This window comes from Melospiza melodia, chromosome 9 (assembly GCF_035770615.1).
Source record: "Melospiza melodia melodia isolate bMelMel2 chromosome 9, bMelMel2.pri, whole genome shotgun sequence".
NCBI lineage: Eukaryota > Metazoa > Chordata > Aves > Passeriformes > Passerellidae > Melospiza > Melospiza melodia.
The window spans coordinates 5,476,861-5,492,593 of NC_086202.1; the positions used below are offsets into that span (position 1 = coordinate 5,476,861).

The 15,733-nt window shown below is 42.8% G+C and overlaps 1 protein-coding gene across 2 annotated transcripts in view; it reads right to left on the reverse strand.

The window, feature by feature from the left end:
- INPP5F (inositol polyphosphate-5-phosphatase F) overlaps positions 1-13,604 on the reverse strand; it is a 38,385-nt gene extending 24,781 nt beyond the window's left edge. For both annotated transcript variants that reach the window (XR_010028687.1, XM_063163101.1), the window contains exons 1-2: positions 13,416-13,604; positions 968-1,048 (exon numbers count right to left, since the gene is read on the reverse strand). Coding sequence is in view for 1 of the 2 variants with exons in the window: in XM_063163101.1 (XP_063019171.1) it covers positions 968-1,048; positions 13,416-13,512 (178 nt within the window). In the remaining variant the exon portion in view is untranslated. The remainder of the gene's footprint in view (positions 1-967; positions 1,049-13,415) is intronic.
- Positions 13,605-15,733: the final 2,129 nt, after the last annotated feature.

Here is a 15,733-nt window from a genome sequence, read left to right on the forward strand (position 1 = left end):
AGTATCTATGGAGCCACCCCCAATAACTCCCAGGATTTATGTGCCCTACACTCATGCCAGAGTGTCCCAGTCCCTGCTCTCCATCCCATCACCCTGAGCAATCTGTTTCTATTCAAGGCACCACAAACATCTGATCCATTTCAGCACTTAATCCATCCTGCCCTCCTGGAACACACTTGAAACTTTACCTGTATTGATCATATTGCCAGGCACTACTTTAAATGCAGGTGTAGGCACTCACAAAAACAATGGCACCCAGCAAGGGTTTGTGACCACCTTTCCTACCTGCCACAGCTATCTTGGCTGGACAAAGCTGGTATAAATCAAAATTAATACTTGTTATGGCTACTGGAATTTGCAGCTGATAAAGCAAAAGGAGTAGTGAGTTTATTTTACAGGAAAACATCACTACTATCAGTTAGAGACAAGCTTATCATTAAAATAACAATGAATTCTACACCTGCTTGAGTTTTATAGCTCTGTCATTTAACTGCAAGCAAGTTTAAGTGTTCCTCTTGCTTCCAAAAATTCCTCTACCAAGACAGCAATTATTCTTCAGGTTTTTATACAGCATTGAGAATTCAAGCCTTACACTTTTGTGAAAGTTTCCTTCATTAGTTTTTGCACTGTATCACAGGAGAACAACAGGAATCTCCTTGAAACGATTATTCCAAAAGATTTAAGAATTTTATAATTCTCAAATGGAGATTCAGACAGAATTTCAAATACAAGTTTCTACTATTTGTGAATGCAGGTCTCCATTTTTACAAGACAGTGCCAAACCACAACACATTCACTGGAGAGCAGAGTGAATTTGCATGTGCAGCTGTAACAGAACCACCTTGACAAGTCCATCTGGGGAGTCCAAAGAACCCCACACTGCTCCACTGGAGCTATGCAGTATCATTTGTAACATCCCAGAGCTTCAGCAGTGAACAAATAAAAACCCCATCAGAAGAGAACATACCTGTATGAAGCTGGACTTTGCCAATGACTCCCTCCACCAGGCCCAGACAAATGGGGTTCCAAGCCAAAAGAAGATCAGTGGCTGCAAAAAAAGAACAAAGCTCCTGTTTTTAAATAGTAAACCAAACAGGACAATTAAATTGAACAGTCCCCCTCTCCACCTTCCCCACCTTAGAGGGTAGAAAATGTAAAATAATTCCAGCAATAATGAGATTATGTACATGTCCATTTTTGCTTGCTAGGAAAAAATGACTAAATTTTCAACATAAAGCCCTACCACAGATATTTTCCACATTTTTGAGGGGGGAAAGTAGCTTTAGGCAGCAGTGATTAAATTTAATGGAGGCTTAATTCTTCTTGTATCCACTAAAATTTTTAATGTAAGCAAAATTTTACTGGCTGTAGTGAAACTGAATAGAGGTCACTGAGTTACCAGCACAGCCTCAAAACCCAGCAGATGTTGACTTTCACCCCCAGCTCCCTCCCATTTGTATCCAATTACTATGACTTTCACATCCTCTTTCTATAAACACACACACACAGACACTTCCCCCTCTGTGAAAACACTCTCCACAAGCACATGGAATATCAAAGCACACAAAGTCAAGGTTTAGGTTTCTGGTTCTCCAACTCTTAACAAATTCCAGAGAACCACATAGGAAGTAGAAGAGAAAGCAGGAAGAAAATGAGTTTCTAACTGTGGTGCAGTACCTGTTCAAGGATTTGAGAGTGGGGGAAAGAGGGAAATTCCCAATTCAAATCTTTAAAGTGAAAACAAATACTTCAGAGCAAATATCTGTGTAGGAGAGAAAAATCTCAAAGCAGAAGAAGTTTTTCTATACTATGAAGGACAAGCTTGTTATTATTTACCAAAACACGCTTGTTCCAAGGTAAAAGAACTTCTCCAGTTTTAACATCCAGACAAACTGAGTATCTTAGCTATTGGTGTAAGTAGATGAATATTTGAAAGAACAAACTCACAAAAGAGTACAAATCATGTACACAAACACTTTATCTACAACACCTTCATTTCTGCTTGTAAATCTGAGATTTGCAGGTGACAACTGACAGTATGATTTTTTTTTCACATAGTCATTTTAGAACACTGAATCCTCCTTAAAACATTTGCAATTGAGGTCTTGATATTCCAATAACACACACTGTTTTCCCAGCTTCCAACATAACATTTAATAGTACAAGATTCAGCTAATTTCTTCATTAAATACAAGCATTTCCATGAGCTGCAGCAGAAATGGTTGCAGCCAGGGTAGATCGGGAATAAACTCATTAAATGGGATGGATCACACGTGCCTGGACACAGACAAGCAAGAACTAAAAGCCCACAGCAGCAGAATTTAAAGCAATGTTTGCAGCAGCATGCAGGGCTGCAATTAATATGTGCAATAACCACACTGGAGCAAATTCCTGTTTCTTCCTTTCCCTGGAGACTTGAGCTGCACAGAACCTCATGGCAGAGTAAAATGAGCTTCCTAGGGAGACTGAGACAGCTGAGCATCAGGAAATCAGTGGCAGTGGGTGTGACAGGTTTGATGTGCCCTCAATCCCTGCTGGAGCACCTGAACACATCTTGTATCCTCCTGGCAGATTTGTGCTCGTACAAAACGAGTCCAGAACAGCCTGAGCTCAGCTTCACTCCAAATAACCCACGGGAGAATCTGTGCTGAGTGGGAAAGCTGCACTGGCAGCAGAGAGGAATGCAGGCAGCCCTCCTCACTCCCAAACCTTCCACCTTCATTCCCAGTTTTGTCTGAACCCTGGGACTCTTCTACAGCTGCACTGTCTCACACCTCATCTACTTATTGCTCTCTTTGTAATTAGCCTTAAACTCATCCTTCCACCTGCCATGGTATCAAGCAGCAAACAAAGCCAGACACAGGAGGAATTTAAAGAACCAAATCACTGAAGGTTTACCATGGCTACCATAAGCTTGGTAATCTAGAACACATTCTGTGTCCTTCTAAAACTCTTATTTCCTGCTGTGATAAAGTATTAGCAAGAAAACCTCACTTGCTATCCAGAGCCTTCCTCTAGGAGTTTACAAGAGATAAAAAAATGAGGAAACAAGATGTTGTTTTAATTAGAGGAATAAGGAAACAAAATTTTAGAACTGCTTGTAAGAGGACATAAGAAAATAGAAGCCTGCTACAGGAATTCTCCTACCCCAGCAGCAGAGACACAATGAGAAATAGCTCTAAACTTTAGGTACAGACAAGCTTTGGAAAAGAAGAGAATGCATTTGGAATCAAACATTCCACTCTGGAATATCTGGAGTGCAAATATTCCACTTTCAGAGTTTAAAGGCAGCAAATCCAGAACCACCAGCACTCTCAGGTCAGTGTCATTATCAAGCTACTCATGGTAAAGGCTGACTGCCTGAAGAAAATTTTCCATGGGGAAGGCAGGGCATAGAGGAAAAAAAGACATATTTAGCAATATAAAATGGGATTACCATGTTTTTCTCAGTGTCCAAGAAAACCCAGATGCAAAGAAGCCTTACAGGAGCAATGCTTGGAGGCTGTGAAAAAACACCACTTGTGGAATCACATTGACTTCCTTTTGGTGACAGCATCACTAAATTTGGTTTTCTTACACTATTTCTAGATAATATTTTATAGGAAAGTATGTGTGACAGCACAGAGGCAAGGCAATTGTTTTGGGTTTTTAACTAAATAAAGCATATCTGGTTCCAACCTGATTAGAACTTGGTTATTGGTTAGAATTCAGTTTCCTGTGTGACAACCATATCTCAGCTCAGAGCCAGCACCCAACCATGCTGAATAAATATCACTACAGAAAATGCCAATATGAACCTCCAGCTCCAATGAGTGCACTCTGGAAATAAGAGATGGATGAACCAAACAAAATAAAGGTTTAAATATAATTTCCCCAGCCATCCCCAAAGATGTGCTTTCATGCTGAGCGCACTCCTGTTCACTCTGTATAGGAAAAAGTTGCCTTCAACTTTTGTCTAACACTAAAATTGAGCAAGACTGTTTCCTTGCAGCCATTTGGTAAAACTGGCAGCAGCAATCTCCAGTCACTATCTTCCATCTTTGAAATTATAACCACTCTATATTTAAAATCATTACATAAGCAAAGATTCAGAGATCCAAAAATGTTAACTGCAAGCCTGCAGGATGTAAGTATTGAACTGTATTATATTTTACAGAGTTTAAGAGGCAGCCTGAGATGATACAGTGATACAGGCTACAGAAGGTATCCACATCCTTTTAAAGTCATAAAAATAACCATACAAAACAAAACTGAAAATGTTCAAAGTTTTCAGACAGTATACATGAGACCTGGCCACATGTGACTGCTAAAAGAACTCATGACAAGTTTGACTTTTTTTTCTTTTTTTAAAGAAATGCCTGTCAGTAAGAATTAACCACCACAAGGCTCTGTCAAAGGAAACTCTGAACTTTCCTTACAGACAAAACAGACAATGTTTTGAGATATAATGTGAAATCAACTCATCAATAGTCACTCTTGTTTCCCCACACAAACTTCACTTCCTATAAATGTCATACAGTCTTCCTTTAAACCTCACAGAGCCAGGAATAAAGACTTCCCAACTTTAAACTGCAACACAGGGCTGCTGAAACAGACTTCTTACAGAATTGTGCTGATGATAAAAGAGCAGTGCCAAAACAGTCATTGTCAATGACAGCAGAGTCCAGAAAGAATCACTGTGAGCAGTGAGATGAGTCCAGGGAAGATCTTCCCTGGCTTGAGGAATTCTCTGCTGCCCTCGATGTGTTTAAATTTGAGAGAAGTGCCAGTGTTTGACAGGTCTTAACACTGAAGGATACACTTGCTCACCAAACTTCCATCCTGGAGTACAAAATTGCTCATTCTTTCTTTCCCTCATCCTATTAAATAAATTCAAGCTCCTGAAACAAACGTTGGGGTTTTGTGCTGATTCCTGTCAGAGATAAATGACCACTGCAATGCATTTACCATTCACAGTGATTGTACCAGCATTCAGAAGTTCTGTCACAAATTCAGAACAAAATCAGCTTTGATGTGATTGACTTCCACCACCACCACCCTCAGAGCTCACCAGCAGCACACAGAGCCTGCAGCACCAGATAAAGTCTCTTTAATTCTTTGTGTTTACACACACATAACCCTGATAAAGGTGATACAAAAGCAACTTGGAAGAGCATCAAAACCCAAAACTGCTTTCTGGCTCTGTCTGCAGTCTACCACCAGCTGAGTTGATCCAAGGTCAGGCACAAACTCTGATCAGAAAACAAACCACTGCTTTGGGATAAACCACTTGCTCAACACAGAGTGGCTGGAGGCAAGGCTGGCAGCTTCCTTTGGAGAAGGCAGAAGAAGATTTAATTAGTTATCATTTGAAGCCAGCCCATACTGCCTGGGTCAATCCATGGAGTAGCTGTAATTATATTTTCCAATTCTGCTGCAGTTCAGAGGGCACACACACCTCTCATCTCCCTTGTTGGCATTGGGAATGAACCTCAGCTAGGAAGTGTTTCCTGACACTGTGTTCAGTATAAAACATGCACATCATCACTGGATTTCCTTCAGGTTACACCCAAGTGAAGGAGCATGGACATTCATGTGGCAGTTCTCAAAAAGTCCTCCTGGAATCTGGCAGAGCACTGATTCTCCATCATTTTCACCATTCAACATAAGCCAGAGATATTTATATAGAAAAAATAAAAATAAAAGCAGAATGACTCACTATGTACAGCCAAAATAAATCATGCAGCTCGGCTAATGTAAATTTTAACACCAGAAGTGTTAATTTTCAGGAAGAAGCTTCAATATTTTAAAATAGATTTCAGGGTTGTTTTTTTTCTTTAAATTGTGTCTGCCTTAGATCAAAAACAACTGCAAGACTTTATTATTAGCATTATTTGACCTTTATGACCTGCTGTGGCTTCTCAAAAGAAAGTCTGCTTTCAAGTTCCAGTTCATCTTTGAATGGTGTTCTGGCATTTCAGCCAGGATTAAGAGATTACAAATTAACTTGGAAGATTTAAGAATATGAAGTTGAACTTCTTTCTCTTGGAGGAAATAAAGTACTACTTATGCAAATAAAACTTAGGCTAATTGAGTTTTCTTTTCAACACAGATTTCTAAAACTGTCTTTAAGCTACTTGCAGAAAGATGAAGCATTAATACATTGAGCATTACAAGCTCTTCATTGTTATGAAGTGTTAACTTTATTTACTGGCATGTTCTCCTCCAAACTTTAAACAAGTTATCCCTTCAGCTAATCACCTGCTTTATTGGGACATTTCCCTTCAATATCTCAGCATTAAAAGATGAACACAAACAGGCCAAGTACAATTTAGTGACAGATTTAAAGCAGTGGGGATGGCAGCACACAATAACAGACATTCACAGTGCTGCTGCCAAAGCAGCAAAAAAGCAACTAACAAAAATGAATCCTACTACTCATCTTGATAAAGAAATACTTCTTTGTATTCTGGTGCAGCCAGAAAATCCCTCGAGTCACCAGGCATTGCTTGGGAAAGTGGAAAACATACGGGAAATGTCCAGTTGTCTGGAGAGTGCCCAGGGCTCCATGGAATTGCACAAGGAGCCCCTGTGCTGGAAGGGCAAACAAACTGCTGCCACCAGGGCTGGCCCCAAACACAGCCTGGCCCCGTGCAGCACTGGCTTCCAACTTTTTTATCAAATGCCACACCAAGGAAAACAAAATTAGCACATATCCCAAACATGTATGTTTACTTGTCCAGCGAAACATGTAAATGATTTTTATTGCGTGTATTATAAAACATACAAAAGTAAGAGGTTTTTAATGGGTGAAATAAGCATTGTTTTAAAACAGTGTTTATTTTTATTAATGGTACAAAGTATTTTCTTCCTGCACCCCCACCGGACTGCCTTGAGCTCCCCACTTCAGAGACCCCTGATGGCTAAATACATCCAACAAGCTTTGATGTGCCCCTCAACCCTTTGAGATAAGAATCAGCTCCTCACATCCCTTCCACAAACCTGTAAATACCACTCAGAAAATCACCCAGCAGGGACTCTTCAAATGCAAATAAGTGCCAAGCCACTGGAGCTCAGAGGCTTGGTTTTTTGCTTGATTGGTTTGGCTTTTTTTTTTTTTTTCTTTTTAACTTTAGAGCTTCCTTTTATTCTTCACATTGCTGAACTCTGTTAGCAAACACATTTTCTCAGAAGTAAAACAGAAATGGAAAAAATATCTTTTATCCTTCCAAAAGCAACAACTCTGCACTAATTAATATTATTCCACACCAACACACATTCATTCCCATTTTTAGCTGGTATTTCAACAAAGCTCAAGTTGTTTGAGGATATACCCTTAAAGCTAAGAAAGCAGTAGGTTGTCTGCATTTTCTAAAATCCTATTTACTCTGCAAGAAGGAAACTATCAATCAGGCAGGAGAAAGATTTTATTCAAACCTACTTACAAACCTGACAGCTTAAACACCATGTTCACTCATTCTGAAGACTGTCTATTAAAAGTTTGCTCAGCTACAGCCATACTGAAAGAACAACACAAGAAAGCTATTCTATACTCAAAAAATTAAAATATAAACATTTACTGAGCAGAAGGATTTCACAATCACGGAAATTAGTTTGTTTTACTAATCACTGAGCTGACTTATGCTAATGCTCCTTAAGAGCCATGGGAGAATTACAGTGGGAGCCAAGTTGAAGCAAGGTAAAGTTTTCCCTCACTGTCACCTGTTCTTCTGATGCCATAATTAAATTTCCTCTCTGATTGTCCAACTCATCAGTCTCAAAGCACAAGAAGAGTTATGGATTGGAAACAACCATTTCTAACACTAAATATGGGAGTTGTACTCAAAAATTTGGCATGTGTTTCAGGAACAGACAGGATTTCAAGCCACTATCACCCCCCATATTCCTCCTTTTATTTCTATTTTCTTTTAATTGTTGGGGAAAATTTGACTACTCAGATAACTAGGAGCAATATATTATTTAAGTGTTGCTGGAAGGCATGCAAATAATGGGGAAAACTTAACCATCACCCCATGTGCAAAAATTGCTGTTTTCCCTTAACTGAGAAATAGACAAAGAAAAAACCTGAAAGATAACAATTAATGCCAGACCAGCATATTTGCCATTTACATCTTGCAACCAAGGTTATTTACTTTTAAATTTGGCTCAGAATTTTGTTTTCCAGTTCAAAGGATGTTCAAGGGCCTTGTTTTCAGAGGCTCAGCAAACACTGCCCCAGGGCTCTATTCAAGGAAGGTTTCTGCCTTAAAAGGAGAAGCTCAGCGTTCAAGTGCTATTTCATTCATTTGGGTTCAGCTTTTCAGGAAAAAAGTCCTCTCCCAGTTTTTATCGAGGAAGATGCTTGGAGCAAGAAAATAAAACTGATGATTAAGTATTAATATTCCTGTTTACTAAAGCCAAGCTTTAATAAAAAACAGTTCCTGCACTATTTCCAAATTCTCCCTCTAGATACACAACTAATAATTTCTCTTCTTGATACTCCACTCCCATTACTTTATTTTCTATCCCATTCCAATCTGCAACAGCTGTTTTCAAAGAACACAAGCAGCACATCAAACAAGCGGCTGCTTTGTCCTGCAGTTCAGAGTTTAAACCTTAAAATCACAAAAGTTTTCATGTTTCCTTACACATACACATGAAATATCACCCACACCATTAAACTGTGAAACAACCTAACAAGAGGAGCAGTGTTCTCATGAAAAAACCACAAGCCCTTGGTACAGCTGCAGACCTTTCTTAATTGAAATCAGTGTCCTCTGTTCTAAATATCTTAGCTGCAGTTAGCCTGCAATTTCCTACTCAATATCTAGTTAATACTAACTGATGAGATCAAAGATGAGTCACTTCTGCCAGCAAAATACAAGAAATCCACTTGAATTAGATTAATTTTAACTCTGGGGGAAGGCAAAAAAAAAAAAAAAAAAAAAAAAAAAAAAAAAGAAGAACCAGCAACACCAGAATATCAAGATATGAGGCATTAGGAGTTTTTCCTGTATTTAAAAACCTCAGGTCATTTCAGCATGGACAAGAATTCCAAGAAATCTACACATCTGAGTTGGGACAAGTTTGGCATTTTCAGAACTCTTCATAGAAGGAAGGGAAAGGAGAGGAAAAATAAAGGGGGAACACCCTTGTCATATTCATCACCTGCTAAGACTATAGGAAAGCAAAGAAACACCTCACCTCAAGGTGTATTTAATTCTCACCAGGCTAGGCTTTAACACACTACTAACCCACTTAAGCCTCAGCTTTAGTTTTACTATGTTCTATAAAAAGAACTGCAGGTGGAATTACAAAGTAGATTTTATTTATAAAAGGTATAAAATCGTTTCCCTCTTATAAATATATAGGAGGAGCTCGCCTCAGAGTCAGAAACTAAACCAGTGACTAATGTATGCAATATTTAATCAGAGGAAGGAGACAGAGCAGCCCAGCCCACTCCCCTGCTCCCCTCTGCTCCATCACAGGAAGGCAAAAGCAGCACCAGGGACCCAAGTGCTGCAGATTTTTTCAGCCTACATTCTGCAGCTATTGCAGATCAGCTCTGACATCTGGTTTGTCACAGACGCCACAAGGACGTGGTGCTGACAACCCAGAAAGGGGAGGGAACAGAGGAACAGAATGAGCAAGCAAGGGTGAGAAACAGTGCAGTACCACTGCAGCTAAAAAGGTGTCAAAAAACAGCTTGAGGTTCCTTCTGAAGTGACTTGAAATACTAAAGCTCCAGCCTCCTGTGGAATTCATTGCCCAGAATAGACAGGCAGTTTCCAAGACATACGAGTGAAATTCAGGAAGGCACTTTTGTATGAAATAATTCAGCAGCATGACTTCACACTCAGGCTGTCACCCCTCAGAGCCATGTCTAGGACTGCTCTGCAGAATAAAACTTAGCAATAAATGCTTTGGTGGCAGTGGCATCACTCCTTACACCATTCATGAGCTCAAGGCCTTCACTGAGGCACTCCCAGGCTCCCACAAAGGAACTGCTCCTGCTCCTCCAGCCTGCAGCACGAGGAGCAGCTCAGGAATTCTGACAAGCCACCTCTCCATGACTCCTGCAATGCCTTGGAGGAGGAGGAAAGCACACAGCTGGAATATTATTAAATGGCCTTATGATCTGTGATTCAGAGATGACTTCACACTATCAGACTGAGACACCTCACCTGAAATGTGTCCCCTGCTGCTCTGAAAATTCTGTTTGGTAACACATCCCTCACCGGACGTATTCAAAGTGCATTGCTTCGGTTGCTGACTCACAACCATTTTCAACAGATGAAAATTAATTCTGTGACAGTAAATTCCTGAAGTGTTTGTTTGAAACAAACAAATGCCCATCTGCCTCTAGTTTACAGTTCCAGAGGTAAAACACAGCTTAACCCATCTTTCTCTTTCAGGCAGAGGCAATGAAGTCATTGAGCATGACATCCCCAAAAGCTGAGTTAAATTCCAATCTGTGTATCCCTCAAAATATTTGGTAGGTTTTTTCTCCAGAGCAATGGGAATCAGCACAGTTAGAAGAAACAGTTTTAGTAGAACTTATTTGACATTAGTGCCTGGAGTATTATCAAGGCCAGCACAATGATAATAGAAGCTTTACACCGTAACAGTCTCACTCCTTCTATTGCTGTTAAAAAATGGTGAGAAGAATTCAGTGTCTTCAACACTTTTCATCCTTTACACACACATCTATATGTACACATATGCAAAGATAAGCACAATTTATACAAACATCATCAATAAAAAAATATTTCTAATCTGTGTAGAGCTATCAATCAAGAGCAGCCACCCAGAGCATCAACAGAGTGATCCAAGAGTGAAATCCTGACCAAGACCTGATGTAAGGCATTTAAGGCATGGCTGAACAGCACATGTTTTTTCATTACACTGAAAAATGCACACTCTCAGCAGCCAAATTATTAAAAAAAAAAGTCTATGATGCCAAAATGATTCATGGATTTCCTGCAGGTGACTCATTAGTGCTTTCACTTTAGAGAATAAAAAAACCCAGAAACATCTTGTAAACACAGGCTGACAGCCTTCAAACGAGGGCCAACCTCAGACTTTGCTTATGGCAAATATTTACCAAGATTATTTGCCTTTTTTCTTTTTTAATTCAAGTTGTTATCTCCATGATTCAAAGAGGTCAGAAATACAGCTTTCAATATTGGCAAATTTCTGAACATGCCTTTATAGCTGAGGGAGGAGAGTACTTTCAAGCTTAGCTTTAGATTCAGACCTACTCTCTCAAGCAATGATTTGCAAGGTTTACCAGTATTCTCTATTTCAACCCATGAATGTGCAAAGATTAATTCAGAGCAGCCTCTGTGAGACAGAATTTTTAAAACCAAGGCCTCTGAAACCAAGCAGAGACACAGAGCTAGATCACAGCCTTTTGACAGATTATTAAACATGTCAATGAACACAAGTTATGACTTTGTTGTTTTTTTAACACAGCAGTGACTCATCACACAGAAATTCATTTACTCATTTCCGGGCATGAAATTGGCCTCAATAATAAATGGTCAAATGGAATAAAATTGCAAACTTGAGGATATGAAGTTTTGTCTTAATACAAGAAAGAGCTATTGATCCAAGAAACACTTCCTGTGAGAGAAATGTTTCTTTCTTGGGCTTACTTTCAACCTGCTAAGATGTTTTATTTCACAGACCTGGAGTCCACTGTCAAGAAGATGATCCACAGAGAGGGCTGGAAAAACCAAGCTGCAAACACATGGAAATGGGAAAGCACTGCTAACAATTGAGAGTTTCAAGCAGGCCAGGGGACTTGAATATCACATTACCTTTAGTTAATCTGCAGGTCACACACAATAGGGATCACATGGAAACTGCCTGAAAATGCAGAGGCAGGCACAGGACAAAACACTGCTGGAACAGCAGGCTGACAAAACACTGCTGGAACCAGGCTGACAGTGCTGGGCACTGGCAAAGCCTCCAGCAGGTTAAAGGACACCAAGAAAAAATAAAACCCAGCAATGGCTGCGTGAAAGCAAGGCACTGATGCTTTTAAAAGTTGAGGTTATCAAACATTCATCTCCAGAACTACAAACCATTAGTTGTTTTAATTACTGTGGGTCAAGGAAGAGCTGCTTTCAGCCCATGCAGATGGCTGTAACCATCACAAACCCCAACCCGAGGGGTTTTCTCCCCTGTGAAAGCACACATTTCACTGAATAGCAGTACTGTCTGCTAGCTTACAATTATTTTGTAAGGTCACTTGCAAATCAGAGTATTGCTGGATTAGTGAAGTTGATGGACAGGAATTAGTCATGCTAACTTGACACAGATTGCAATTTTATCTAAGAGACATAAACAAACTGCTCTGAGAAGACACAACTCAAGGATGAAAACATAGCACAAGAAAGTGCAGTATGAAAAACAGTTCTTTGAAAAAACACAGATAACAACGGTATTTGATGGTTATGTTTAAAGTTTGTCCAGCCTTTCACAGAAGCTCATAAAATCTACTCTACTTGGATAGCCAGCCTGGTCATATACACATTTAGCCACCTTTTTTGGCATAACACAGATCGCAGTTTTAGAAAGCTGTAAGTAACATCACTGCAGCCTGCCACATGTTTGGTGAAACACACAGCTATTTAGAGTGTCTTTCTCATACAAGCAGGGTCAGCGTGGTCCTCTACATCAAAGCTACATATTAGAATCACAGAGAATGACAAAAACTCACAGAATGGTTCTGCTTCGAAGGGACCTTAAAAACCATCTGGTTCCAACCTCCTGCCATGGGCAGGGAGCACACATGGCACAAAGCAAGGGTGGCATTTTATTTTGAAGACACCTTTACCCCTAGGTAGGACAGGATAATCACCATGGTTTCAAAATTCCCTTTTACACAACTCCAGCTCAATTTTTGTTCGCGCTGCCTTCCCTTCAGTCTTGTACTAATACACAGTGCAACTGTCACCCAGCCGGTAATCACTGAAAAATTCAGAAGCACTTTAGAAGCCACAGAATCCCAGAACGTCAAAGGGCTGGAATGGACCTTACAGCTGACCCCGCTGTATCCACCTGTTCAGTTTCTGCAAGAGGCCACCACGGGACCCATCTGCCCACAGACGCAATGCCCGGAGCATCCCTTATGTAAGGCGGACACCGGCCCCTCACGGCCCCAGCGCTGCTCCCCGGGGATCACCGGCTGCCTTCGGCCACCGGCACCGCTCCGGTCACACCGCGGGGGCAGCGCTGCTTTATCAGCGGGGAAACAACCGCAGGAGAGGCGCGGCAGCCGGGACACCGGGACCTCCCGCGGCCCGGGGGAACCGGGGCTGCTCCTGCGACCCTCCGGGGACCGGCCCCGCCCGACCCCGGCGCCCGGCCGGCTCCCAGCCCGCCCTTCCCCGCGCAGGCGGCGGGCGCGGCCGCGGGGGTCTCCTCACCGGCTCGCAGCTGCAGGCTGCCGTCCCTCCGGCTGCACCAGAGCGCCCGCTCCCCGCTCTGCAGGATGTAGTGGTCCTTGGCTTGGAACAGCTCCATGCTGGCGGAGAGGGACGGAGGGCGGCACGGGAGGAAGGGGCGCTCCGGGAGCCGCGGGCGGAGAGGGACGGAGGGCGGCACGGGAGGAAGGGGCGCTCCGGGAGCCGCGGGCGGAGAGGGACGGAGGGCGGCACGGGAGGAAGGGGCGCTCCCGCCGCTCCCGCCGCCGCCGCGCGCGGCCCCGGGGCGGAAGGGGGAATGGCCGGCGCGGGGGCGCGCGCTCCCGAGCAGCCGCGCGCGCGCGCACGCGGGCGCTGCCCCGGAGCCGGGGCGCGAGCGGGCGGAGCGGGCGCGAGCGGGCGGAGCGGGCGCGAGCTCGGGTTCCGCTCCCGCCGCCGCACGTGACAGCGCTCGGCCCCGCCCCGCGCGCGCTTAAAGGGACAGAGCAGGGGCGGGGCCTGAGGGGGCGGGGTCTGAGGTGGAGGCGGGGTCTGCGCGACCCTGCCCGGCGGTCGTTCCGTCCTTTTCCCTCAGCCGCTTCCCCTCAGTTCGAGTCCCCTCAGCTCGGCTCCCTTAGATCAGCTCCCCTCAGCCCGGCTCCCCTCAGCCCGGCTCCGCTCAGCTCGGCTCCGCTCAGCCCGGCTCCCCTCAGATCAGCTCCCCTCAGCCCGCTCGCCTCATCCCCGCTCCCCCGAGCCCCTTTCCCTTCATTCACTCTCCCCTCCGCCCCCCTCCCCTCATCCCCGCTCCCCTCAGTCCGGATCTTCTCATCCCCTCTCCCCTCAGTCCCGCTCCCCTCAGCCCTCAGAAGGTGATACACGGTATAACTCGTGGTGAAAGGAAATCTCAGGACCACAGCACGGGGCTCAGCGTTATGTTAAGTATTTATCCAGAAGGCGGCATCTGATGAAAAGGCAAATCGTTCCCTCTGTCTCTTCTGCAGGCAGCACTGGAAAATGTGCCTGCAAACTGCTACAGACCCTTCCCAGCCTTACTGAGGGCTTGTCCACAAGCTTCCAGAGCTTTTGTTTGATCACAAAAGCTAAAGTCCCACTTGCTGTGAAATTGAGGAAGAGATGGACACAGACAGAAAGCATCCTGTCCTGCATGCAGCCTGGGTAGTGATGGAGCAGCTCTGGTGGGCGCCTGGCATCCCAGTGAAGCTGGGTTCTTCAATGCACAAATTAAAACATTTACCCATTATTGTTAAACAACCTACAGTAGGAGAAAAACACTACTTTCAAACCACTCTTTGAAAGGATGGGTTTCTCTCATACTACATTTCTCCATTGATATATATTAGTGATGCTACAAAACACTAAGTGACTAAAGGACATTAAGAAATGAGAAATCCCATTATTAAATGTGAGCATTCAAGAGCCAGGGAAGAGCTTGATTTTGGGAGGTACTGAAGAGCCAGTCTAAAAATGCATTTAAGTGCAGGCATGACTTTAGATGTATAATTTAAATAGCTTGAACTGAACATTAACATCTTTTAAGAGAAGCATGCACTACAGAACTTTTCTGCTTTCTCAGTGGGTCCAAGCATCATTTTTGCTCCCATGACTTTAGTCTGCACTATCATTCACTAAATACTTCTTCCTTGCAATATCATCTCTATTCTGCTTGCGTTTCCCAAGCAGTTCAGTGCTGTAGCACAATGCATAGGGTCACCATTAAAATGCTTGCAGGGATTTCAAGGACAGACTTTTGTTTTGCCCTTTTTCACGCTTTGATCAGAGCTTTTTTGGTTTTCCTCCCTGTGGGTAGTTTTCTGTTTGCATTCAGCGTGTTTTCCATAGATTCACAGCTGGGTGCTGTTTTTATGAGCCTTTCAGCTTGAGTTAGCATAGGGGAAAAAAACCTGAAAGATTAATTTTGCATTTTTGCAATTCATTGTCACTGGATGACGGTAAGGAAATGCGTAGGCTGGCAATTAGTCATGCACTCTCAGTATTACCTGATTGCCAGCAGCTTGAGTTCAAGTTTAAATGTTGGTTAACAGAAAGGGATGTGATTTAGTAACTCCACACTTGGAAGTACAAATGGCTGGATAGATTTGACAAATACACCACTCTTCCTGAGGTGAAGGGTACCAGATTTGGAAATGGCACTGTAGACAGTGAGAGGAACTTTATTTCTAAATGTTGGCCATTAAAAAGTCATGCAACATTTTTTTTTTTTGTTTGTTTGGCCTCAATGCTCCTGGCAGCTTCCAGACAAACATTAGTAAAATCCTGGGTCATCTTTTTTGATGCCAAAGTAACTACAGAAACCTTCC